At 37.4% G+C, this 27,839-nt stretch overlaps 1 protein-coding gene across 9 annotated transcripts in view; it reads left to right on the top strand.

Annotated features, from left to right (window-relative positions):
• The window catches only part of CDC42BPA (CDC42 binding protein kinase alpha), a 153,202-nt gene that overhangs the window by 60,620 nt on the left and 64,743 nt on the right, over positions 1-27,839 (top strand). For all 9 annotated transcript variants that reach the window (XM_042876263.1, XM_042876279.1, XM_042876248.1 and 6 more), the window contains exons 6-11: positions 18,214-18,307; positions 19,060-19,260; positions 19,853-20,101; positions 22,097-22,176; positions 23,218-23,384; positions 24,033-24,155. In XM_042876263.1, coding sequence (XP_042732197.1) covers positions 18,214-18,307; positions 19,060-19,260; positions 19,853-20,101; positions 22,097-22,176; positions 23,218-23,384; positions 24,033-24,155 — 914 coding nt within the window. The remainder of the gene's footprint in view (positions 1-18,213; positions 18,308-19,059; positions 19,261-19,852; positions 20,102-22,096; positions 22,177-23,217; positions 23,385-24,032; positions 24,156-27,839) is intronic.

The following is a 27,839-nucleotide window of genomic DNA, read 5'->3' as shown; positions in this document are numbered from 1 at the left end:
GCATGACAGTTACAGCATGGATTCTTCTCTGGAGGTTTTTGCTATGTTAGAACTAGGCTAGCTATCTGTTTTGTCTTCTATAAACTTTGTTTGATTTGTTGTTTAATGGTGAACCAAGTATTTCATACTACCTCCCTTAATACCCTTAAATTTTCGTTTTATTAATACTGTGTAGTACCCTTCTTTTCCTTTTCAGTAAATGAAAATATCCTTGCATGAAATGAAGGAGTTTGATTCTTGAGAGGCAGTTAAGGAAATGCTGTCCAGATAAACTTCTCTGCATTGATGCTGTCCTACAGTGAACATTTGCCCGAGCTGTTCTGTTGTTAGAAGATCCTACACCACGTTCCTTTTTAATAATGACAAAATATTATTAGCTTATATATTCTTAAATGAGTTAAAAAGAGGTCACTTAATATCCTGCAAATTAGAATACTGCTTACAAAGCAAATGCTTGAGTAGGGTTGTGAGTGGCTCTGTTATGGAAGGCTTCATGGTTGGGGTCATGGAAGGAAGACCTTGTACAGTTTTATTGGGAAAGTTGTGTAAAACTCTTTATTGACTCAGGTGCTGTGATGTTTATGCTGTCAGTTGTTCTTTATTAGCTACTGGGAGTCAGCCTTCAGCATTTCCTCATGCAGCAGGAAACTGATACTGTAACTCAGTAATTTTCTGTTAGTTATTGTGTGTAAAATCCAGGAAAAGGGTTTTGGAAAGGGGCAAAACAGAAAATGCCGTCTAGAAGAGGAAAAATGGGGAGGAAGTCTGAAATTTCATCTGAATCAGATCTGGTGTAATGGTGTCAAAATTGTGTTTTCCTGTTATAGGAAGTTGAGCATTTAGCACAGAAAGGAGGCTGCTTTTACACTGCTCTGTCACAGCTCTTTTATGACTTTGCTTAAGTGTAAGGGCTGAAAATTCAGGCCTGAAATTTCTGCCTGAGGTGTTAAAAAATGATTCGTTTCTTTTCTCTTTAAGCGATTGCTATGAGTTGTGCTTTTTCTTATGTTGAAAGAAAATACTTCACATGTGCAACTTGCTTTGAAGACTTTCAATAAAACTATCCTTTATTCTTAATGATGTAGTTTTGGTGTGTTTAAGCAAGCAGTGCACTTTTTGTTTTTCTCATTATGTTTAAAGTTTGGAGGTGTTTTTCTGCCAAGCTACTGCAAGAGTTACTGGGTTACGTTTAGACTAAATGATTTCTTCTGGTACAACTTCTGGCTACATTCTTCATTCAGCCTGCTATCAGGGATTTTAGGGAGGTACTACAGTGCTTATTTTATCTGGATCGTACTTTCAATGTGCTTTTTGTTTTTAACAATGAAAGGAAAAAACACATATAGAACTATTCATATCTTACATTCATTAATAAATGTCGGTGTAGTGGAACTGTAGATGTACATTCAACCTTTATTCCTGCATGTTTCCTTGGTTTTCTGGTGCTATAAAGATTCTCTTATGAGTTGAACCCACCCAAACGCACTCTGAATGGCTTATGGGAAGAAAGCCTTCAGGATGCACTTCTATTCTTTCCCTTCATTTCTGTTTTGTAAGAATAATGCGTTAATTGTTTTCAGGTTTATTTTAAATTTCATGGTTATTGCTTTTGTGTGATTTAAGCATAAGTGCCTATTCATTAAAGAGATCTTTTGTACCACCTGAGGAGTCATTTCTACAGGCTATAAACTATTTTTATGTGGAAGTAAGGAATTCCAATTTTTATCTGTAGTTCACTGATCTTTCAGAAAAAGAATATTCTTAAAATCCACTTGAGATGCCAGAGATATCATAGACTAATTGAACGCTTGTTTTATATGTTACATCTTGGTATGCTGTGTTTATACAAGCACACTTAAACACAACTAATCATACTAAATATTTTGTAGTCCTGTGATTTCTTCGCTTAGCAAGCTATTACCAGAACTTGTTTCCAACTGACTTTTACATCAGAAACTTTACACTGTCCACAGTTGAAGGCTGAACATATAGAATCATCAAATTTCCTGAGGAGGAAGAGACCCACAGGGATTATAGAGTCCAGTTCCACACTGCACCACCCAAAATCCAAACCCTATGTCTGAGAGAGTTGTCCAGACACCCCTTGAACTCTGGCAACTTGGGGCTGTGCCCACTGCCCTGGGCAGCCTGTTTCGTGCCCTCTGCCCTTGGTGGCAGAGCCTTTCCCTAACCCCTGACCCTTCTTTGACTCAGCTCTTTGCCATTCCTTTGTGTCACCAGAGAAAATGTGTTTTTTTTTCCTATGGACTTGTACCACAAAGCTGTTTTTTGTTTTCAAGAATATGAAAACTGAACGGATGTCAAAAATTAAATAACGAAAACATGATTTACAGTGACATCTATTGCCTAATGTACTTAAAAATAAATTGTTGCAAAGGTGCACCTCTGACATAAACATTAATTTGCTTATTTTGTTGCTTTAAACCATAGTTTGTAGAAAATGTTTGCCTGAGATTCCATATTACTAATGTCATGATTGCTTTTGATGGTTAAATGCACAGGAGAGTTGTGAATACTGCAATTTGTAATGTTGTTGATTCCCATTTGAATATCATAAATGAGAAGAACTTGTCTCTTACAAAAAAAAATATCAAAGGGATTCTGGAGATGTCAAGGGCAAGAAATGCAGCAATTGTTTATTGTAGTGTTCAGTGTCAAGCTTCATTCTCACAGATTTAACCTGGCAGGTAACTCTGCACCACGCTGCTGTTTGCGTACCACCTCTGCAGTGGCATGAGGGTGGAAAGAGAAGATAGAACTTGTGGGTTGAGATAAAGAAAGTTTAATAGGACAAAGTGGAGGAAAAACAGAGCCTCTTGTGCTCCTCCAGTTCTTCTCTGGTGGAGTGGTATGAAAAGCTGTAAAGTCCTTAACTTGTTGTTGCTGAGCAATGCTTACACTTTGAAATACCAGTGTGTTATCAACATTGTTCTTCTCCTAAATCCAAAGCATGGCATTATATGAGCTACTGGGGGTTGGACTTGATGATCTCTGGGGGTCCCTTCCAACCCCTGCAATTCTGTGATTCTGTGATACTAGGAAGAAAATTAATGCTATGCCAATCAAAAGTAAGACCTTGTTCAGATAGCATCAATAATAACTTCATCAAGGTTTGAAATTATATTTGCATTACTTATTAAACAGAAGAACTCTGAATATTTTTACCTGCTGTACAGTACCATGCAGAAGGTCAGAATTAGTCCCTTCGGTAGGTTTTATTACAGAGCTTGAAAGCTGAATGTAGACAGAACAAGAAGCTGGAAAAAGAAATGGGTCTAGCTAAGAGGAAAAATGCAACTGGTAAATTCTTGCTAGTTTTTTTAAATAAGTATTCTCCCATAATAGTATGCTTAGTTAAACGTGTCAATAGTAGGTTGTTGTTTTCGTCATTATTATTTTATCGGGTCTTACAGAACCATGGAATCATCTAGATTGGAGGAGACCTTCAAGATCTTGTTAGGTCAGGTTGATGGTTGGACTCCAATTCCCATCACTAAATCATGTCCCTTAATGCAGCATCCAGAATTAAATACCTCCAGGGATGGGACTCAACCACTGCTGTGGGCAGCCCATCCTCATGCTTGACCACCACCTCCATGAAGAAATTCTTCCACATGTCCAACATGGCATAGCTTAAGAGCATTTCCTCACAACTTACTGCTTCTCACTCAAGAAAGGAGACTGATACCCTCCTTTCTACTTTCTACAACCTCCCAGTAGCTGTAGAGAGTGATGAAATTCCTTTTCCCTTGCAACAAGGACTTTAAATTATGTGAACTGTAACTGCAAGTGAACTGTAGGGAAAAAGCCACAAAGATCCTCAGAATTCAGCTAGCTAGATGCGTGCTACTTGTTTTGTATTTGAGCATTTCTTGAAAAGAGATAGCTGAATCACCTCCAGTCTAATTTCTGTTTGCTGCTGGAGAATTTCTTGTGAACAGATCGAGTTGAATTGAATTTAGATGCAGTTTTGAGGAGAAGCAAAGGATTACGTTTTTATTTTTTCTATATATAAAAAATTTCAATCTAGCTGATTGTTCTTCAGTGATGATTTTATATCCACAACTACATTCATTCAAATCAAAGTCATTCAAATCTGTGTGAGGTTTTTTCTTTACTGTATTTAAGAAACATCAGATGTTGTTTTTCTACTGCTATATCTAGGTGGTACAATGTTTTGCTCTAGACTTAAGAAAGATAATTTAGGCTGATGTTTTAGGCAATGTTTTTGTTTATTAAAGGAACAGAGTATTCACTTGTTCCATCTATTTATTACAGGTTGTCTCCAATTGAGTACTAAAAATTCAGTATTTAAAGTGTCCTTTGTTTTTCAGTATTTTTCTTTAAATCTGTGAAAACAAATCTTTAAGCATGTAGGCAACTTTTCTAACTTGTGCACGAAGTGTTGTTTATTTGTATTTTTAATTTTAGAATATTGTGTTAATTATGTTGATTATGTTGAGAACTGTGAGGGGGAAAATTTTTTTTTTTTTTTTTTTTGAATAAAAGCAGTGCTGGAGGCCATTGGCTGCTGTTGGGTTTGGAAAAACTCCTGGTTAGAGCTTAAGGTGCTGGTTAGGAGTGATCGATCGCTCCGTGCTTTTGAAAGTGAAGGGAGCTTTTACTGGATTTTCACTTCTTGTACTTTGTTTTTTATTCAGACTTTTCCTGGCACATATGGCCAGGGAAGGCTTTTGACTACCTCTGCTAATGTATACTGCAGTAAATCATGCATACGTGTATCTGGTTTACACTCCTGTTTGCCATTCTTGCCACTCTTGCTTTGCAATTGGAATTCTAGAGAGAGGAAAGGCAGAGAATGATTAATATTGACATTATTCAAATCATAAGTACAAATATCAACTCATTCTATAAAAAGCAAGTGTTAAAACTGGTTAAAAACTGCTTGTTAATATGAGTTCTGAAAAACGCCTGTAACATTACCTATAAACAAGGACTGAATGTCAGTCTCCTTGTTAGCCAATAGATGCACAGTAGGCAACTAATTCTACTTAAAAGACAAGCAACAATGAGATTAACTATAGGTTAAATGACTGAAAATAGCAACTTTGATCCCCGAGTGACCAGCTATTTAAGTAGAAGAGGAGATGAGAAGGTAAACAAGCATGGGAGTAAGGGAAGCAAAAAGATTGAAAACACGAGTGATTTCTGAGAGTTGTGGGTTGTGGTTTTGTTTTTGTTTTTTTTCGTACTTTTGAGTATTCTTAAATAGTGTTTGTGTGAAGATGGTGTACTCTGACTATCCTTCAATAACATGAGTTCAACCGCAGCTTTCACTTAGTAGCTGCAGTTCTTAGCATGAATGTCTTTAATGCAACACTCTCACAATTTAGGTATATCAAATCAATAATGCTTTAATTAAAAAAAAAAAAAAGTACTGTCATAGTTTTCTACTATGTATTTTCTCGCTGTAACTTTTCAATATGTATTGAGCTAAAGATGACGGACCTTGGTTCACTCTGTGGTTTGCACCAAGACAGGCTTCTGATTCACCTAGCTGCTCCAGAAAACTTGTTGCAGTTGGACACATGTCACCTTACCACTCAGCTATCTGCACAGAATGCTTTTTTCCCCAGCATTTGAAAGACTTCAGGATTCTTTCTCTGTCAGGCTTTTAACTTCTGCAGTTCACTACTTCTACGATAACAAATATGAAAAAGCATATTGGGAAAAAAAAAACATAAAATTGACTGCTATTAAAATAATCTCAATAGTCAGTGTAGGAGTTTGAAATGCATCTCACATGGGTCACAGCCACCTTGTGTGGAGAGCTGAAGTGAATTCCATATCCAGGCTGTGTAGGTCAGAAGTCTGTTACTTTCAATGTAAGTTTGTTGTCAAAAAGTAAAGTACCCGTACTGTCTCAAAATTGCAAAATAAGAGCAAAAATCTTGTTCGGGCAGTAAAGCCTTTTCAGATTGGCACAGCAGCTTTCTAGGAGTCTCCTGTTTCTACCTTGTGATCCTCCTGGATCAAAAATAAACCTGTGTGCTTTTCACGTTGAATTCACTCTGAACAGCTGAAAAGCTCACATCAAATATCCATGTAAATGTATCTCAAAAGATTCCTTGGCAGCCTCTCTTTCATTCAGGCTGACGAAGGCTGTTTCTGTGGGTGAGGATGCTGTGCCAGGTATGGCTGCTGTGATATGGAGCGGTAGGTATTTCAACAGGGTAGCGCTGCATTCCTGGTCAGCGTGCTCAGATTCAGCAGCTGGGCATGATGTCCACTTTTCACCTGTTTAAAATGTATGTGTTTGTAATTTGGAGTCTTAAATGATGTAGAAAAAAAAATTACAGTAAGAGAATGCATTGTAGTGGAGGTGTGTGGATTTGTATCTTCCTTCATTTGTAGATTTGTCATGCATTTGGAGCCATTTATTTCTCTCTGGCTGCTGCTGATGGATGTGTGTTTCTCTCTGTAGACTTTGTTGGGGATTTCATGAGAGAGTAGTGATAGAGCTACTTATCTGGATACATAATAACACACAGGAGAGGATACAGTCTTTCTCTGCTTCTTTCTTTTCCCTATTAAACTTTGCAACTGCCCACCACTCTGGGACACTCGTTTTCTAAGTAGAATTCTCTCATCAGTTTTTTTTTTCCAAATAATCAGAACATAAAAATAGTACCATATTTGCAATACAGTAAAGAACGTGATCAAGTTGTGATGGGGAAGCATAAAAGATTATCCTAAATCTAATTTTATTCTTTCAGGAGTAATAGATTCTTTACTTTCCACTGTTAAACATTTTTAATTGCTGACTTTGACAGAATCTGCTTTCCCGTTGCATTTAACCTAAATGCTATTAATTTAGGACACATAAGTGGGATATGTATTTAAAAAAAAAAAAAACAACCATGCTTTTTTTTGTTGTCCTTCAGTAGCTTTTCCCCTAACCCCACCTTTTGCTCAGTAGGCATTCTGAACAACGCTGACTTCTGTTGAAAGAAGAGGGATCACAGGTATCTGTGTAGCTACTGAATATAACTTCATTGGATGAAGGAAGAAGGAAAAGGATCTGTGCAGTACATTAAAGTGGCTGCATAGCAGTGCTATTTTCTGAAACATTCTTCTTTCTTTCAGGCAGCCTTAAAAAAAAAAAAAAAAGGAAATCTAACTCACACCAGCCTAGGGGAAGATCAGTAAAATACATAGGATGCAACAGTGCTACTTCATGTAGTTGCAACATCAATAGCAAGTGTGTGATGTATAGACTTGTTTTCGCAGGATGGCATTACTTCTCAATGTAAACACTTTAAAAAATTATTTTAGCATCCAGAGTTTACTTCACATAACCCAAGAATAAGAAACAATTACTTTATAAACTTTGTAATTATTTTCTGTTTTACATGTCTTTAATGTACTTTCTTCTGTATATCACCTCTACCCCTTGATATATTTTTATGGCTTGTCACGATTTTTATTGCCACCACATAAGTGGAAGGGAGAGGGATAAAATCAACCTCATATTAAATCTGTATATCCTTAGTTTGGGAAAATGAAAGGCATCCAGTGTTCTCAAAACTCATTTATGTACAGTCCTCCTTTTCTGTTATCTCTCAATCTTTTGTGTATTTGTATCTACGCATTTCTTCCTGAAGGAAGATGAAAAAGGTTTGGGGTTGCTGTAAGGTGCAGCATGGACCCAGCAGGGTAGTTTGTTTCTTCACCAGTCCCAGAAATTTTCTACTGATCTGCAACTCGCATCTTGCTTCAGCTTACAGATATTGCTGATAATTAAAAAACACTGTATATTTGTCAATGCAGATGTACATGAATAAAAATACATGTTAAAAAGCTGTTGTATTGTACAAAAAATGCAGCTTTTGAATGAGATTTCTTCCATAAGTTACTTGGTTAGTATCATCAATGCGTTTAAAAGATGTGAAAAAGGTTTTTTGATTGTCATTGTCAAAAACAATCAAGCCCTCAGATTGTGTTGTTTAGTTTATTCTTAGAATTATTCAGTGCAATCAGATGTCTCAGACAAGGTACGGTTATATTGAAATGCAGAGAGCAAAGATTATCCAAAATGAGAATCAAAAAGTGTTTATCTGCTTATAAATATGTATTAATGTTTTTTAGTATAGGTAGTAATTTACAGTATAGCAGCTGGGCATATTCTGGATTCCTTTTTAGCCTCTTCTTTCAGGATTTCTTTGGCAGATGGCACTCACAGATGGACATAACATTCTTAAGGAGCTTACTCTTTCTACTTCTTTACCCTCCAGTAACTCATGATACTATTAGAAAACTAAAAGCTTTGACATGAATTAGCCTTACTTAGCAGACTTTAATTTTTTAATCTTTAGAATATGCTGCTTGGCAGTGGTGGTGGAGTTCTTAATCTGTTTACTTAGTCCTTAGAAGCCAAAACGCAATTCTGATAGAGCTGGGTTGGCAAAACTTAGCAAAAATAGTGTTTTTCAAGTATTTTTGAATTGTCATTTTATTTTTGTTCCTAAATTGTGGAAAAAATGGAGGATACAAAAGAATACGTCAGCAACCCCAAAATAGCTGTCAGTGGAAGCTCTCGAGTTCAAACAAGCTACCTGGTGTTCTGTTGTAATTACACTGAAATATTAACTAAATAAACCTAATACTTAAATTCGGTCAAAGTTGTTTTTATCAGCATTCATATAAAGCTGTTTTTAGCAAGTATGTTTGCGTATCCACCTAATAGTCTGTTACAACAAGAGCAAGTTGTGTTAAAGCTTGCTGAGTGCGCTTGTCTGATAGTTATTTGTCTATCTTGTGCTTAGTGTTGTTTCTAATATTCATGCAGCTTTGGCCTTGAACACGAAGGCTCTAATTATCTCAAGTGTTTACTCAAATGGTCATTTTCTCTGATGAATGTAATCAGTGTGGAGTTCCTGTTGAGGAATGTGAAACTATAAGTAGAATGATTGGATCCAAAAAAAGCATTGTGACAGCTGGACAAGTTAGAAATGCCTACACTGGGTCCTCCACTTTTACGAGTTAGTAATTTATTAGAAAACTGGAAGATAACAGATGGAGATAAAGAAATGAAGTCTCTTCTGTTTGTTTGTTTTTTTTTTTTCCCCCTAATAATATGTAAATGAAAGTTCTTCAACTTCTCTTTCTCAAACACTGTGTAGTCTACTGTAGTAATACCTCTGGTTCACAACCCATTTATTTTTATTTCAGGGCCCTTCTGGTGTAGTCTAACAGAGCAATCCATTCCCTCTCATCACTTTTTTTCCACAGAGGCCTTTTAAAGTTATTGCTGTGTATTCAGTGTAGACATAGTTACTCGATGAATAAAGGTATAAAATAAGCATTGCTTTCAACCTTCTCCTGGGAAGTGGTTGGGTTCTGCAGAAAAAACCTGATGTGTCTTGCTTGTACCAGGGGCCCCGAGCCTAGTTAAAGTACTCCAGATGGAGTCTTGTGAGGGCAGAGTAGAGGGGGACAATCCCCTCCCTCTCCTTGCTGGCCACTCCACAGCCCAGGGTACCATTGGCCTTCTAGGCAGCAAGCCCACACAGATGGCTTGTCCTGCTTTTTGTCCACCAGGACCTGCAGGTTCCTCTCCACAGGGCTTCTCTCACTGAGTTCTTTACCCAGTCTGTACACATATGTGAGATTGCCTTGAGCCAGCTGCACCACCTTGCACTTCGTCTTTTTAAACCTCATTAGGTTCTCATTTAACCCTCTTTTCAAATCTGTCCAGGTTCCTCTGGATGGCATCCTTTCATTTGCTGTATCAACTGCACCACTGAGCTTGGTGCATTGAGCGCTTCCTGAAAGTGCTCTCAATCTCACTGTCTGTGTCATTGATAAAATTATTGAAGAGCACTGGCCCGAAGATCACAGAATCACCAAGGTTGGAAAAGACCTTCAGGAGCCCTTTGTGAACCCATGCTGCTGGCTAGGCCTGATCCCTTGGTGTGACCTTTAAAGACAGATGTAATAAGGCATTCAGAACCTCTGCCTCTTCCTTATCCTCAGTGGTCACGTTCCCAGCCTCATCCAGTAAAGAATGAGGATTCTCCTTAGTCCTCCTCTGACCCTTAATGTATTTGTAAAAGGGTTTCTTGATTCTTTTTATCCCAGCGGCCAGGTTGAGTTCAGCCTTTCTGATTTTCTCTCTACACATCTTAACAACTTTTCTGTACTCCTTCTGAGTCGCCTGTCCATTCTTCCATAGGAGGTAGATTTTCTCCCCAAGTCTTAAGAATAGCTCCCTATTCCCACTGATCTTCTTTCCCGCTAATTTTGCGGCTCAGGGGGCAGCCAGCTCCTGTGCCTTTAAGACTTCCTTCTTGAAGAGCGACCAGCCATCTTGGCCCCCTTTACTCTCTAAGAGTGAAGCTGAGGGGATTCCCCCTACTGCCCTTCTGCATGATTCAGAGTCTGCCCTCCAGAAGTCCTGCTCCCCCTCCTGGCTCCACCAAGAATCAAGAACTCTACCATTTCATGGTCACTCTGTCCAAGACAGCCCCTGACCTCCACATTTCCCACCAGACCTTCTCTGCGAGCAGCAGGTCAAGCAGGGCAGCTCCTCTCATCGGCTCTCTTACCAACTGCAAGATGAGTCACTGGAGGACAGACAACTCTTGTGATTGGCCTCCACCTGCATGTATGTGTGTTGACCACAGCCTTCTGACTGTGACCGTCCAAACAATTCTTTATCCACAGAATAGTCTCTCAATCCTTGCCTCTCCAATTAAGAAATAAAGATATGGTTTAAGACCGCGTCAAAGGCCTTGCATGACTCCAGGTAGATGGCATCAGTTGCCTTCTCTTTGCCCACCGATGCTGTCACAACATCATGGCAGCCCACCAGGTTGGTCAGGCACAATCTGCCTTGTATCACCTGCTCATCCTTCATGTGCCTGAGCACAGCTTCCAGGAGGATCTGCTCTGTGATCTTCCCAGACACAAAGGTGAGGCTCATCAGCCTTCGGTTCCCCAGGTCTTCCTTCTTTAAAAAATGAGGGCAAATTGTTGCGCAGTGAATTTCAATACAATTAACTCTTGAGTCAGGTTGAAGGTGAAGTCCTCAGATATGAAAAGCAAGAGGTACTGGGCGATGCTGCGGCCTAGCTGGTGCTGCTAATATTGGAGAGAAACCATATAACAATGCTGGGTTTCAACAGAATAAAACAGGTAGCTAATCTGTTAATAGTATTTAGTACGAAGTGTCAACTTTTCCTGAAACTGCTGTGTGAGAGAAGGAGTGTTTTAAGGCAGCAGAGTTATAGATCTTGTGATTACCACACTTCCGAGACAAAAGAAGACATGTACTCTGTGCCCTGCTGCAACTGCTGCTTGTGTTCTGAAGTCATGCTTATTAGAATAATCTTCTATAAAAGCAAGTGTTCTTATGCAGAGAAAACAGGGAAAGGATCAGCAGTGTGGATGGCAGCTTGTTTTGCAATGGTTTGAGAGCATTTGTTATTTTTCACAGTGTCAGTAGCATCAATGACTAACCTTGATTGCTGTGTATTTTGGGGTAAGTAAGGGTTTTACGTTTGTCAGGCTTTAGAGCAGGAAAAGGAAATTTTACAGTTGAGCCAGTTTTATAAGCCTGTGTGCTATTAAATGTCAAGACATGATCAAGGCAATTTTGCCTGTTTACCTGCCAGATACTTGCGAAGTTTAGAGTTTTATGAACTAGAATTTTCAGAGCAAAAATGTTCAGGTTACTAATGCTGAGGCTGAAGGCATGTTTTCTTAAGCCAATAGAACTTGGAAGTACGTGTCCTTCAACTAGATACAGTATCACGGTGATTTAAGTTCCTGTTTTTCCTTCCATGTTTGGTTTGTATATCTTTCAAAGCTTTTATGCCTTAGATTTGCTGCATCCCAAGAGACTGTCAAAAGTAATTAATTAAAGTATTAGAATTACCTGAGAAGCATGAAGATGCAAAGCTCTCAAGCTTTTGTGCGTGAGTGGTTACTTGACAATACTTCTGTTTTAAAGATCAAATATTCAGTTCTTTACACGTGCCTTATTTTGTGTTTTATTACCTGTAAAGTTTTTTGGTCTGCAAGACAAGTAAACAAATTTACTGCAAGATGCTAGTCCTTTTTTATTTATTTATTTATTTATTTTTGGTCCAGTTCCAGTGCTTGGTAGTCAGACTATTTCATTTCAGTTCCATATTTTTTTTATCTGAAATTTTGTTCAGTTCCAGAATGTATTGGCTACTTGAGTTTCTATGCCTGAGATTGTCTGCCATAAGGAAATGAAGGCATTACTAGAAAAGCAACTTAAATTTTTATTTCATAGGTGTTTAAAATAACATCTGTAAATCAGCATTGTAAGGTACTACGTTTAAAATGTTTCTAAAATGACACACTGCCTTTCTGGTTTCAGTCTGTAAAACTGACAAGGCAGTGGAGATATTGGTTAGGCATGCAAGACATTTTACCTTGATATGTCATCTAAATCCTTAGCAGAATGACGGTGTTTAGCCTGAGTGTGAGAATTTTCTCCTTGGCTGTCTGGTTCTGACAGTTGATTAGCATTTTAGATGAAAAATAATAGCTACAAGGAGTATGTAGCAGCTGAATACTAATCAGAAGGAATTTTTCAAGTCATTTATTTTTTGAGAAGAAGAAAAGCAAGTGGATGTAGGCAGTTTCTAAAAATAACTATGCTTATTTTTGAACTGTTACCATAGTTGAGATGGCCATTATTTTGAAGCGAATAGATTTACATAAAGGTCACAGGGAGATATTTTTCCTAAGTAAAACACAAAGCTCCTGTGACATTATGGTGTTATGTAGTAGAGCATTTATTTATAAGCCAGTAACTCCAGTCAATTCAAGTGCTCAGGAATGAATATTAGTGCCTGAACAAACTGAAGATGTGTATGCGTTGGCTGATGTACACATTCCTTGTTGTTTGTCATTATTTCCTTTATTAGCATTTGAAAATACATAAAGCATGTTGGATACAAAATGCTAAATACTGCATTGTGTCCGGAAGACTTGTCGGAGTGGCAGAAGTTAGATCAGTGTAGAACTGTAGAGAAAAGGGAAAGGACTTGGAGAGGTTGATAATTTTCCACTGCTGCAAGGCGAGATGAAATTGGAGTGAAACTGTTCTTGAAAGATATTTGTCTGACCGGTTCTTAAAAAAATACAGTGATGGATATGATGAAATTTCCTGAAGCAATTTGTTGCAGTGTGCTGCTGTCATTATTGTGCAAGTGCTTTCTCATGTCTAATTTAAGGATCTTTTGTTGGAATTAAAATTCTTTGCTACTTGCGTTGCCCACGCTCGGTGCTTTCAATCTTTGCATTGTATGTCTTAAGAATATAATGCAAATTCTCTGCGCTAAAAGAGGAAATTAGTAGCTTCTGCATCTACTAAAAATGAGGTAATTTCTCTCAATCTGGTACTCATCTAGTACTTGAAACCTTGAGTTCAATATTATGTTTCATTTAGTCTTGGAGTGTGACTAAGACTGTCTTGCTGAGGGTGTGTAGTGGTATGAATACAGAATTGCACATACCAATCAGTGAGTACAATCGTACACCTACACTTTTGTCATCCTGGTTCTGTTGAGCTTCCCTAGTAATTGACAGGAGACTGTCCACTGGCTTTAATGAGATTTAGATGAATCTCCTGCTGCAGAGAGTGATGAGATTGTTTTAACAGAGGTGAATTCCTGGGTGTTCCTGGAACACATACATAATGATTTATTATCAAGGCTTCATGGGAAAACAAAGGAGTTTTACATTATTAATATACTGCTTGAGAAAAAAAAACAACCCAGAATGACCTCACTGCAAGCACTGCAAGTTCAAAATGCAGCTGTTTATAGCATTTCTTTTTAATGTGGTTTCTTCGCTTGTTAAGACATATATCCTAAAGTGTTTTGTGTTAGTCTTCAAGGCTATGCACATGGCCACTGTATCATTTTCCTTTTGGAGCTTCAGTTTGTCTTCACGTGAAGCAGGTTTTGTTTAGTATACAAACATGATGCAACTGTTTGGGTGCAATGCAAATTATAAGGTTGTAATCAAAGTTCTTTAAATGATTTTGAAATCAATAGAAAGTAGACGCTTTCTGGATTCCACCCAAAGTGGAGGAGTGTTTGTTTAGGAGAAGACGCAGGAGAATCTTGATAAGAGGAACAGTTAATGAAGTACAGCGTGTTCCATATTCTCAGGGTGTTATCTTGTGCAGCCTATCTTATTGGGATTACTAAAGAATAACTGCCAACTGTCTGAATCTAATTTGGCTCAGTGCACACTGGTCTCTCTGCCAGATGGAGTGTATTTCTAGTTTTGCTCGCTAGAATGTAGATAAAGTTTAGTTGTCAGAATATGGCAACTTTGGTATAAACTGGCTCACTGTAATGGAAAATAGAAATAAGCTCCTGGATGTCAGTGGCCGTAATGTGACTGAAAAAATGAATCAGCCAACTAGCATTCCTCATGGAAGGTGACCACTTGTTTCACTCCGCAATTCTAAAGCAGGCATTGCAGGTATTACATTGCTGAATGCCTTAATACCTGCTGAATACCTTATGCTTCACAGGCACCATATTTTCTCCTTTCATTTTAATATTGCCAAGAACAAATGTCTTCATTTTTATTTTTTTTTTATCACGGATGTAGCATTTCTGTGTGAGGAGTGCGGAAGAAAAGCTTGTCTGAAATAACAGAAGGGATTGAAATAAACTGCTTGCAAAACCTGTCCTTGCTAAGAATAACCCTATGTTTTGAAGGAATTTTGGATAAGAAGTCCAGGTATTTTGACAGTAAAATCTTAGTTTGGCTTTTTTTTTTTAGGAGGTAACTTGGCGGAGAGTGATATTCCTCCTCAAAGAATGGATAATAATAACCATATAATAATGATATTGCTTTTTAATTTCCGTTTATGCTGTAGGAGAATTTTCTTGCATAATGAACATGTAATTTACTGTGATGTTCTCAATTAGTAATATCTTGTCTGGTCCTTCTTTGCCAGCAGTTACACCTGAATCTATTTTTTTCATCTCCTGTACTTTGCTTTTAATTGGTAGCATGGAAGAAGATGCTGTTCATCTGAAAATAATTTAATATAACCTATTTGTTTTTCATCGCCCTCAAGATTACATCTTGGAATGTGTGTGATCGCTTTAGAAGAGTGAATTCATTTCTGTACTTTTCTAATGTTAACATTAGAAATAAAAAAATGTTCTCCAAATTACCACTTTATTAGGCAGTGTCCTAAGATAAACTAGGAGCTGTGCTGTCAAATTACTCCTCCTGTTTCAGACAGGCCCACTTCTTTCTTCAGGCTTAGCTGACTCTGCAATTGTTGCATTTAGAAACTCGTGTAGACCTTTATTGTCTTTTCAGTTCTAGTGCTTTTTTAAGAGCTTATCTATGTTTCTGAGGACAGTCCATTAGCATCTGAAGTGTTCAGACCAAGGAGAACAGTCCTGCTCTCTTGCCCCATCTGTCTGCCTGTTATTTGGATTATTTACAGAGGAGGAGTCACCTTTTCCTCCATTTCTACCTGATTATTTTTGTTTTGAAAATAAGAGGTAAATAAATTGCAAATGAGTAACAGAAACCAAGTTCATCATTCTGTATCAGTACTGTACAGTTTCTGAGAAGAGTGATCCCTACTGATTGCAAGTTCTTCTATGCCAGAAAGGTTTTTATTACATAAAAGCAAATGTGTGGGACTGTGAGTTGTTCTGTTAGCAGAATCTTTAGTATTGGCTTACGCAGTTGCTTCTTAATAATTGTCACAGTTTTTGCATTAAATATCACTCTATTTTTTGGGTAATTTCCTTTCTCTTACTTGTTCTTCATCTGTGAGGTTGCCCATGAAACAAAATTAGAATAGAATGGATCAGTTGGAAGTGTCTTTCAAAGATTATTTCAAGCTCATGGCCTCCCTCAGGGCTAGCCAAAAGCTAAACCATGTTTTTCAGGGCACTATCCAATTTCCTCTTGGGTTCTGACAGACATGAGGCATCCACCACCTTGCTAGGAAGCTGGTGTTTGACCACCCTCTGAAGAAAGAAGTTGTTTCTCATGTCCAACCTGATTTAGCTTAAGATTATTCTGGAATCCTTGCTTCCTGTGCTACAGACTTGGAGAAGTGCTTACTGTCTTGTGAATAACTGGATAACAATGATTCAGTGATTCAGAGAGTGGTGTCGATGAATGTCAGGAACAGATATACTTTGAAATCTCAAAATAATCAGATAATTTATGTTGGTAAGAGCTTCAGAAGATCATCCGAAATTTCAATATGCAAGACCTCTCAATTTAGTATCAGAAATGAATCCAGGAAAAAAAAATGCATTCCGGTTATTTCTTTTGTAACTGGAATGTTCTATGGATTTAGCAAGTCTCAAAGGGAGTACTTTGTCATGGGCCTTACTGAACAAGTGAAATTCTACCCTTATTAACAGAGAAATCAAAATAAATGGCAATAATCCCAATGTCTGCTATAGTCTCATTTTAGAATTTTGTTTATATTAACAGAGTTCCTATGTAAAATGTTTGAGTTTTAATTGTGGCTTAAGAAGGTAAACTTATTTTAAAGGGAATTTAATGAAGTCATCTGAATAAACAAGCCAAACTGAAGAATGAAAAGCTCATATTAAACCAGGAAGTATTACGAAGTTTGAGGAACAATTCTTTAAAGATTTAGAGTAAAGCATAGTTATTAATTTTTGGAATAGATTCCATTAAACAACTATAATGGCATCTAACAACTGCAGGCTTTAGTGGAGATACAGGGTTTATGACATTGGTTTCCCCCATAATTACCTCCTTCTAACTCTTCAGTTACACTGGCAGTAATTACTCCCCCTCCTGCTGTTCTCTGCTGGAGCTGATAATTTTCCTAACTCTCCCTTTGCTTATAGCCTTCCCTGGTCTGCAGGTGCCAGCAGTTCTTGTCTTTCAAACTGTATTTCAGTAATGTAGTTCAGCTGAATTCAGAATGATTGTTCAAAACCCATACCTCCTATTGTAAGAGCTGTAAAAATTACTCCGTTAAAGTTACTGCTGAGCCTTACAAATGTGGCTGTGCAAGAAGTACCTGTCTTCTGAGCACTTCCAGTGTTTGCACTCTTGTCCTTGCATGGTGCAGACCATAGAGTGGGCTTTTTCTTGTGTTTTTTGCTGCTGTGGGAGTTGAGGTAGGAGGAAGACAGTTTGGTTTTATTATAATAATTACTATTATTATTTCTCTTGGGAATATACTAAAAGATAGAGCATGGATAAATGGAGCCTTGAGAGTGACTCCTATTTCTGTTTGGTTTGAACTAGGTCCAGCTTCTAAAAGGAACTCGATGCGTGTTTACAAAGTATTTAAAGCTGAAGTTAGATTGGGCTTGCATCAAGAGAGCTGCAAGGTTGCACATCGCTTGTGACTTGGGACATGCTGGCGTGTTCCAGCTCTGCTTGACACTTCTCTGCATCTTCTGCGTGCTGTCAGTTCTGTTGAGTGGGACAGTGGAGGGCATAAAGTCTGGAAGGGTTGCAGCTTCAGTACAAAACTGAGCCACACCTCCTCACCCAACTGCATGCGAACCACGGGCGGTCAGGTGCCCGAATCAAATTTTGGTTATAATAAAAGTATTGCTTGGAAGAGACAGGGAAAAAAAAAAAAAAAGTGAGGTGTAGTAACAGCTCTACCTTGTAAAATAAGGATCTAAGTTCAGTGCCAGACGAGAGATGTGAATTGTTGCATGTGGAAATATATGTGAAAATATTTATTGGAGGAAAAGCCTGTTAGAAAACTGCTGGCTTAATTAATATGGAGTAAGCATAAATCACAAAGTGCGGAATGGGAAAGCTGGGAAGGGACTCCTTTATCAGCGAGTCTAGTGATACAACAAGGAATAAGAGCTTTAAACTAATAGAGGGGAGATTTAGGTAAGATGTTAGGAGGAAATTCACTCAGATGGCAGTGAGGCACTGCTGCCCAGAGCTGTGGCCACTCCATCCCTGCACCAGACCTTACTACAGTTAACATACGTTACTTGATTTAATCTACTGGTCCTGTCATGAAACACCCTTCGTGTAAATTGTGTTACGTAATTTGATTGTCTATCATCTGCTGATTTTCTTTCTTTTGTTCTTCAGTGTTGAGTGTTAATGATTGAGCTATGTATTATGCAGTAGATTTTTGTGTTAATTTTGAAATGTGTTTTTTTATTTGTTTGTTTGCAGGGATATTAAACCAGACAACATCTTGATGGATATGAATGGCCATATTCGATTAGCAGATTTTGGTTCTTGTCTGAAACTGATGGAAGATGGAACGGTAAATGAGAAAGAGTGATATATTCCTAAATGCTTTATGTTCAGTCCTTTGCTAGCCTCTAAAATATGTGTTAATAAAGAGAAAAGGTGCTTTGTTGTAAATCAAATAGAATTATAGTGGTACTGGTTTGCAGCTAGCTTCAGCTCAAGATATGACTGTGTGCTGTTTGGAGTTACTGTATTTTAGCCTTTTAGATGTGTGCAGTCAGTTCATTAATAAAGGGATGCTGCGCTATCAGTACTGAGTAGGTGTTTGTTGATGCATCATGAATGAACAGCTTTGAGCTCTGAGCTCTAATTTTTTACTGGAAATGGCATCTTTTGTATAAGCAGGGCAAGATACAGTTCTCATATCATCATCATGTTTCAGTAGCATATTTAAACTTGCACAGTGTCTAGGAGGTAATGCTGGTGGTGTAAATTCGTGCCCCAGAGTGTTAAAGAGTTTGAATTTATGTGGTTACTTAAAATATAATTAACGAATAACTTGAGCCTAACCATTGGCATTTTGTTCTTTCTCTGTTACTAGATATACATAAGAGTTTTTTGAAAACGTATCCTTGGGATGCTTTTAAATGAAGTGTCTTGAATTATTTAATATTCTGGTATAAATTTAAGCCTTTTTTTGTTTTGTTTTGTTTGGGTGTTATTGTTATAAGCAGAACGTTAGGTTAAATTTAAACACGTTGCCATGAACAGTAGCATCTGTAATGATGGAGGCTGTTCTTAGTCTTGCAAATGTAATTTCTACAGGTTCAATCTTCAGTAGCTGTTGGGACGCCAGACTACATCTCTCCAGAAATCTTGCAGGCCATGGAAGATGGAAAAGGGAAGTATGGGCCTGAGTGTGACTGGTGGTCCCTAGGCGTTTGCATGTATGAAATGCTTTATGGAGAAACACCCTTTTATGCTGAGTCCTTGGTGGAGACCTATGGGAAAATAATGAACCACAAAGTTAGTGCATTTTCTCTTTCTGTCTCTCTCTAAGCTAAATTTCATAAGCAGTAGGGTAACTTGGAGGCATATTTTAAAGTGATTTTTTTAATGTAATAATGTTGTTAATGTTCATTAATGTAGAGCATAAAATGTTTCCACATAAAGAGTTCGTGGTTGTGGTTTGCAGATGGATTTGCTTTGGGATAAAGCAGTTCAAAATTAAAAATCTGGATTTTGCAAAATGGCTGTTAGTTCACTCACTGGAGTAAGAATTGGCTGCGTTGCCTCGCTCCTTTTGGGCTGCTTTTTTCTGTTGGATACATTGGTTGGCTTATGCTGCAGAATCTTAAACGTTCTTCCACCTGGAGGCAGCTGTAGAATCCAATGGTTTAAGAGCAATTCAAATAAACAAGAAAAAGCGGAATACAAAAAAAAATTGAATAGTTTCTATCCTTTGGGGAAAGTCTTTTTCCTAGAAACCTTACTGTTTATTTTTAATAACTTGAGTATTTGCACATTTATTTTTCTATTTAATAATTATCACTTGGAGGGGTGACTTTTCCAACTTCTACGTGGTAATAAACTATTTTCTGTTATTTTAATCTTTAAGGAGAGGTTCCAGTTTCCTGCTCAAGTGACAGATGTCTCGGAAAGTGCAAAGGACCTCATCCGAAGGCTAATTTGTAGCAGAGAGCATCGACTTGGACAGAATGGGATAGAAGACTTTAAGAACCATCCATTTTTTGCTGGGATTGACTGGGACAACATTAGAAACTGTGATGCACCTTACATCCCAGAAGTCAGCAGCCCCACAGATACATCGAATTTTGACGTGGATGATGATTGCTTAAAAAATTCTGTAAGTACAGAATTAATGTTTCGGCAAATCTGTTTTTGCAGTATGCTTCAAAAATACATGTAAATGGAAGTTTATTTTTTTGTGTTATGTTCTGCACAAATAACAATCAAATGCAGCTTTGAAGATCCTGTATGAGATGCACATGCATAATTTGGAAGCTGATGCTCCAAGTATGTATTTGTAGGGATAATTTCAGTTAAAAATTTTGAAGTTGTTATAACCTTACTTCTGATGTATATATCTTATTTGTAGTGACAATTTTTTGGGTCCAGGTTGCATAACAAATATATTTTATGTATGTATTCACACCTATGGGATACTATTTCTAGTAGAGCATTGCAGATACTTGTATTTTATTTGCATAATGCATTGTATTGTAGCACTCTATTTGTAAGTGCCCATCTCTCTGCCAGATTTCATTTCAATTCATACTGACTAAAATTTTTTCGAGGTTGTTTTCTGACTTAGGTTGAGCTTAGGAAACTTTAGGAAAAGAGTAACAGCCCTTATTTTCAGGACAACCATACAGTAACTGTAATCTCAGTAAGAAATAAATAGTTCTACCTTTGCTAAAAAAATTTTGCAACTGATGATTGTTAACAGTCCTAGTGTTTCTATGCCTTTAAATAGGACCTTTGCCAGATGGTAGGGATTCTGGCATCTGAGAAAAGCCTTCTGTTCTCTCTGTGGAGATGCATTTTTATTTATTGAAGGATGCAGAAATCTGTTATTTGCATATGAGGTTGGGCTTTGTATTGTTTTGAGAAAGTTACACTTTGACCATTTCTTTTGACACCTTGTACCTCAGGACCTCTGAGGGAAATAGCTTAAGGCACTGCATGGTAGGGGATATGGTACGTTTTTGCTTCAACGACAGGATATCGTGTTTCGTCACCTCAAATTCTTCATGTGTGACTTTGCAATGTTTTCCCATCCATCTTTCATATGCATCTTCTGAGGAAGTTTCACCTACTTGTATACTATTATATATTCACCTATTGTATACTGTATTCATCTGTTGTATACTACAGATGTGAGCATCATAGAAAAGCACATGAGAATTATTATTTTTGAATTCATTGGAAGGTTTGAATGACATAACAGGAAATGAGGAATGCCCAGTAGGGAAGGTAAAAGGCAGCTCTGCAAAACCATAGTTGTTGTTTTTCTACCTGGAGGAAAGAGATAGTGATTGCATGGAAAAATTATATGCATGACAATGATTGTATGTTAAAAGTGTACAAGAGGACAAAACAGTGTTGTCCAGGCAGCCTAAGTTGTGTTGGTTTTTAGCTTTTCACTGTTCCATTTAGGGCATTTATTGACATTGGCTTGACAGACTTGGATTCAGTTATAATGTTGTGAGTATGGTAACACACTTGAATTCACATAAATGGTAGGAAGTATGTATTTTTTAAACTATCTACTCCAAAATCAGCAAAAAAAAATATTATTTTCAAATTCCTGCATCTTTATCACTAGAGATGATATCAGAACCAATGCAATCCATGTGGATACCTGTGTGATAACTGAAGACTGTTTGTCATATAGATTACAATGATTAATTTAATCTTTAAGTTCTTCATGTAGAAGCTTCTGAAACTTAAAATCTATGAGAAATAAAAACAAAATACAAAGGAAAAGTGAAGAAGGGAGATGTGAAAGAGGGAGTAAAAGATATGCTATGTGCTAAGAACGTCTTGGAAAAAGGAGGGAGTTAATTGCCTTTTAAAAATTGTTGTATTCTGCTTTTCTCCAGTGATAGCCTGTTTAATTAGAAAAACATTTTCGTGCTAACGTGCATGAAATAATATATATTGCATATTTCATGCTATTATAGATAGACTTAGGTGGTGTGTTTCATATTTGAGCTGTAGGTAAGGATAACTGAGAAGCCAGTTAATGTGAAATTGTCACTGGCACTTCACACATGATTAAACTCGATTTTTTTTAATAGTCAGTGGATTATTACTCTCTCAATTATCATTTTTCTAGGAGACGATGCCTCCACCATCACACACTGCGTTTTCTGGCCATCATTTACCATTTGTAGGTTTCACATATACAAGTAGCTGGTAAGTAAGAGTTCTGAAATTATCCATAGGATAGTTACAGAATTTCCTGTTTCTTTCTGATACTCACTGCAAACAAATAACTAAATATTGTAGTCTGCTGGGGAGACTAACAGAGTATAAGCTGAAATGCAGTTTGTCCAAAAAGAATGAACTCTCTGCAGGTAAAATTTACATCAGTATAAAGGTCACCAACTGTGCACAGGGGAGTTCTGTTGAGAGTGGTGTTTTTCAGAGAGTGTAAGAAGTTGACCACATAAGAGTATGACAAAGATAACAGTAGATGTGTGGATTCAGAGGGGAACTTGGCTTAAAAGAATTAAAGAACTGTTTTATTTGGAGTCATTTAACACTCCTGTATCTCTGAATGGAAACAATAGTTGGTATTTATGTAGCATTTATGTTCATCTCTGCTGCTAAATTAAACAATAACAAGAAAGTCCATTACTCTTCCATGAACACTGATGAAAACAAATAAATAATGATTACAGCTATTGAAAATCCAGCCATGCTTCTGCAAACACATATGCTTGATGCTGGTAATGTGAGATCACCAGTAGATGTCAAAAGGATTTTTTACATACATAGCAAGTGTACATGATTATATGCAGAGCCAGGGTTTCACCCTATTTTTGATATGTAGATGCCCTGGTTTTCACAGGAAAATTTCACACCGTTTTTTGTAGTTATTATATTAAAAGTGTTTGGAGAATTTCATAAATTATTTTAAAACAAGCTGTTTCTGAAATCTTATAAACTGTCTAGAAGGTCACTTTTTGCTATCTGGCTAACTTGGGCTGTCAGTGACAGTCATTTTTAATCACAGAGTTGAAAATACACTGAGATCAGTCATGGTAGGTAAAAATGAATTTACAATAATACTAACCAAGTGTTATTTTATTGTATAAATACGTTGAATAAGAATTTGCATGCTATTTACAATCTAAACAACTTTACTGTTTTTTTGTTTTGCTTTGTTGTTTGTTCTTCTTTTTAAAGATGACCTGTTGTAAAATCAAATACTGTTGAACTTTTTTTTCCCAGTGTGCTTTCAGACCGCAGCTGTCTAAGACTGACAGCTGGACCACCCTCCATGGATCTTGATGCCAACATTCAAAGAACTTTGGAGGACAGTTTAGCAACAGAAGCTTACGAGAGGAGAATAAGACGCCTAGAGCAGGAAAAGCTTGAACTCAGTAGAAAGCTGCAAGGTATGAAAAGATGCTTCAGTCATTCTTCTGACCTAATTAGCCGGCAGTTCTGTGAAGCAGTTTATCCTGTGGAAAAAAAAGAAACAGCCAAAACCTCCTGGAATGTCTTGTAGCAGAAAAGACATCTCTTTATTATTTCTGTTGACAAATTAAATATTTGATAGCCTTTATGCCTGAAATATCCCACAAATGCAATTCCTTAAAACATGCTGTCTCTGCACTGTGTCTGAAAGAACTTAATTTGTCCACCTGACAAATGCTGAAAAATTGGCACTTAGCCATTCAAAATTTTAAACTGTAGAATCCTAATATGTAGATATGCATAGTTTTTTACAGGAGTAAGACATTGTCTTGCTGGGAACAGGGAAAGGTCTTAATACAGAAATGCTTAAGTTTAGGTGTATAGTGCTCTGTTATTTGGAAAAATAAAAGCCGTATTTTACTTGCAGTTGTAGGCTTTTTTTTTTAAATGTTCATCATAATTTTTGATTTAAACTTTTGTGTCTGTGAGTTAGATGTTAACATTTGTGATATGGCCTTAAAAGCATAAATCTAACATGCTCTAGCGGAGGGTTTTTTGCTATATCTTCATTTATCAGTAACATCCTTCTGACCACCTCTGTTCCTGTCTCCTGTGTCTTTTTCTAGAGTCCACTCAGACAGTCCAGGCTCTTCAGTATTCAACAGTGGATGGCCCAATTGCAGCAAGCAAAGATATAGAAATTAAAAGCTTGAAAGAAGAAATTGAAAAGTTGAAGAAACAGGTAACAGGTAAGTTATTAATGTAAAACCTGTAACAGTAAGCAAGAATTGTGACCTTATTTTTCTCTAAGATAATGCTTGTTTTCCTTTTCTAGAGTTTCCCAGTGTATTTTTACTTCTCATTACACCCTTCACTTTTAATACAGTGTTTTCTTCAAATTCAGCTTAATACTCAGTACTTCAGTAATTCTTATTACAAGAGGGAAGGGAAGTTTAAGTGATTTCTGCTGTTATTATTAGCAGTGAAGTTCTATTGAATTCAAAGTGTGGTATTGCTAGTTTTCAAGGATGATCAGGCACTACCTGAGAATTTTCATTTGTATTACCTTGTTTTTTTTCCCCTCAACAATGTAACGCAAGAGCAGATGGAGCACTTGTTTATGTTTGCAGTATCAAAAGTCATTGTTGTCCTTTTACAAGTCACAGTCATCATAACTTAGTACTTCTTGCTTTGTATGCAAAAGGTGAGGTGTTTCCTGGAGGTGAGGAAGGTGTTGATTCTTGATTATGAAGGTAAACATGAGAAATGAAGATATCTAGTACTATATACTGAGTATAGAAGAATCTAGTACTTTTTTTTGCGGTTTGTCTGCAAAATGCTTGTGTTGTGGTTTAACCTAGCAGACAGCTAAACACCACACAGCTGTTCGCTCACTCCCCACCCCTGCAGTGGGATGGGCCAGAAAGTTGAAAAGACAAGTGCTCAACTCCTGGGTTGAGATAAGGGCAGTTTAATAAGAAAGAAAGAAAGAGGAGAAAAGAAAAAAAAAAAAGATCAACAACAAAGCACTAACAAAAATAAGGTGAGCAAGTGATGCACAATCAGTTGCTCACCATCAACTGATCCCTGTCCAACCAGTCACCAGCAACAGCTATGTCCTGGACAGCTGCCCCAGATGTCTGCATGACTGTATGGTATGGGACGTTCCTTTGGTCCTTTTGGGTCAGCTATCCTGGGTCTGTCCCATTCCAGCTTAGTGTGCTCCTGTAGGCACCTCTGTGCAGGGCAGCACAAGCAGCTCAAAACTCCTTGACTTAGTGTAGGCGCTGCTCAGTAGTAACTAAAACATCTGTGTTATCACCATTATTCTCATTCTAAATCCAAAGCAAAGCACCATGCTGGATGTTGGGAAGAAAATTAACTTTGTTTGAGCCAAAACCAAGACAGCCTGATGGATGGATCTTTATTTATTTTTTAAATATCAATTGATTTTTTTTTCATTATCTCCTTTTCTGCTCAATTTTGCTTTCAAATTTTGATCATATTCTTGGGAATTAAGAATTTATTTTCTGATACATAATTTTGTTATTTTGATGAATCTGATTTCTCTTGTCAACCTAGATAGGAAAATGTCTGGATTTTATGTGGGAAAAATCAGACACAAGTGGTGGTTACTTAATGTTAGTTAGGGTAGTATGGTTAAGTTGTGGTTGGACTCAGTAATCTTTTGCTCTCTATAACTTCCTGAAGGGAGGGAGGTTGTAGTGAGCTGGGGGTCGGCCTCTTCTCTTGTGTCATTAGTGATAGGACCAGAGGGAATGGTTTCAAGCTACGGCAGGGGAGATTCAGGCTGGACATCAGGAAGTATTACTTTTCAGAAAGGGTGGTCAGGCACTGGAATGGATGCCCAGGGAGGTGGTGGAGTCACCGAGCCTGGGGGTGTTCAAGGAAAGGCTGGATGTTGTGTTGAGGGACATGGTTTAGTGGGAGCTATTGGGAATAGGTGAACGGTTGGACTGGGTGATCTTTTAGGTCTTTTCCAACCTTGGTGATTCTATGATTCCATGAAGGCCTTTTCCAACTTGAGCAATTCTATGATTCTATTCTATGATTCTGTGATCTCTACTTACATGCCCATACCTGTGGCAAGGGAAAACCCAATGAGAAAGGCTCAAGGAAAGAGTTAATTTGGTTTGTACTTGTGAAAAAACTTTCTAAAAGTGTCAGGAATGCCAGCAGGGACACCCATAGAAAGAGAACTTCTGAATATTACTCAGTGTGTTTACACTCTGCTGCTGTGTTATGGGGCAGAAGCACACTATGAACTGCAGTTGAAGTGCATAGATTATATATTGCTAAAATTATATTGTCTGAAAGGGACTGTGTTATAGATGTGCATTTGGACAGCTTCTCTGGCATGTTCTCTGACAGTTTTTCATTGTGTCTTAAGTATTACTTTTGAATGTGAACGTTGCTGAAGTAGCTCAGGGAGGATTTTACCTATATAGATGCTGTGTTGGGACAGAAGTTATTGTGAAACTTCTTTCCAGTCCCTGTAGTTGCTGCTGTAATGATGAAGGGCATAGCATCATTGGAAATCTGTATTCTGAATCAATTCTCTGTTTTTGGTTCCTTAGAATCACAGAATAGCAACATTTGTTAGAACAGCTTTTGCAGAAGACCAGCTCCTTAGAAAAGTGGCACTGTCAGCTTTCAATTATATTTTGCTTTTGACTTGCTGAGCTGCAGCTCAGATATCTGTTCATTCTTCCAAATGATGAAAAACAAAGACAAGGTGTGAAACATTTTTGAACACAACTGACAACCATTTCTACATATAAAAGAAGTCAATATCTGGTAAAGGCAGTTAATATTGAGAAGATTTCCCCGTAAGTGTCCACTGAGTGTTTTCTCTTTCATACCACATTTGGCCCTACAAAACACCCATGCCTTTGATTTTGGGGTTGAAAGTGAAAAATGTGATCAAATAAACAACATGCAGAGTCATGTAATTGATCCAGTCACTTTGTAACTTTTCCAGTATGTGCTTGAATGCCTTTACTGGTGCAGACAATATATTTAACAGTGCATCTGTGCCTTGAGTTTTTACTAATACAAGGTAATCTGATAAAAATGGAAAAAGAGAGTGTTTTACTTGATCTGACGGATTTGTGGTTGGTTGGTTGGTTGGTTGTTGGTTGTTTTGATGTTGTTTTTATGAGATAGATAATAAAACTGATTATGAGATAGATATTAAAACTAATTAAAACTAACTACAGAAGGCAGACACAAACCAGATGATGATCCTGTCTGGATTCCAAGTTCAGTGGAGCCAGTTTCAGACTTTCTGGATGGCCTTCCAAGCCTGGATCTGTTGAACTTTAAGAAGGTAGATTTGAGGTGCAGAGCTGAACTTTATAGTTTGGGCTTATCTCTTGAGCACTTAAGTGCAATGCAGTAACTTCCTACAGGGCGTTTGCTTACGTTACCTAAAATGTTACCAAAAACTAGAGTGATTAAACAGAAAATTGCTGTGTAGTATTCATAAGCTACAACCAGCTTTAATCTTTTTACTGCCTTATTTTGAATTGTAGGTGTAAGCATCCATTTGAAAAGGTAATAAAAATAATGTGAAATTGTGTCAAATTCAAGACTGTAACAAGGAACCTTAGAAAAATACAGCATTTTTTTGTCTCTATGGTTTTCTGTGGAATGACACTAGTCATATGCTTTCACTTTTTGAGGTCAAAGTTGTATTTTTTTGTTCAGCAAGTTACATAGGAGAAAACTGAGGAATCTTTAACATTGCCAGACATATAAAGGGCAGCAATAGAGGAAGAAAGTAGAGCTATGGAACAAAGTAGGTCATGCACAGAAGAGAGATTTATCTTGGCTCAGCAGGGCCGTATATAAACTTTCTTTTTGCTGGTGACTTCAGAGAAACCTACATAAGGGAGGCAGTTAATAATTTA

Source organism: Lagopus leucura, unplaced genomic scaffold (genome assembly GCF_019238085.1).
Source record: "Lagopus leucura isolate 7727_CA_CO unplaced genomic scaffold, USGS_WTPT01 Super-Scaffold_73, whole genome shotgun sequence".
Taxonomy (NCBI): domain Eukaryota; kingdom Metazoa; phylum Chordata; class Aves; order Galliformes; family Phasianidae; genus Lagopus; species Lagopus leucura.
This window is presented reverse-complemented; position numbering and strand designations above follow the sequence as displayed.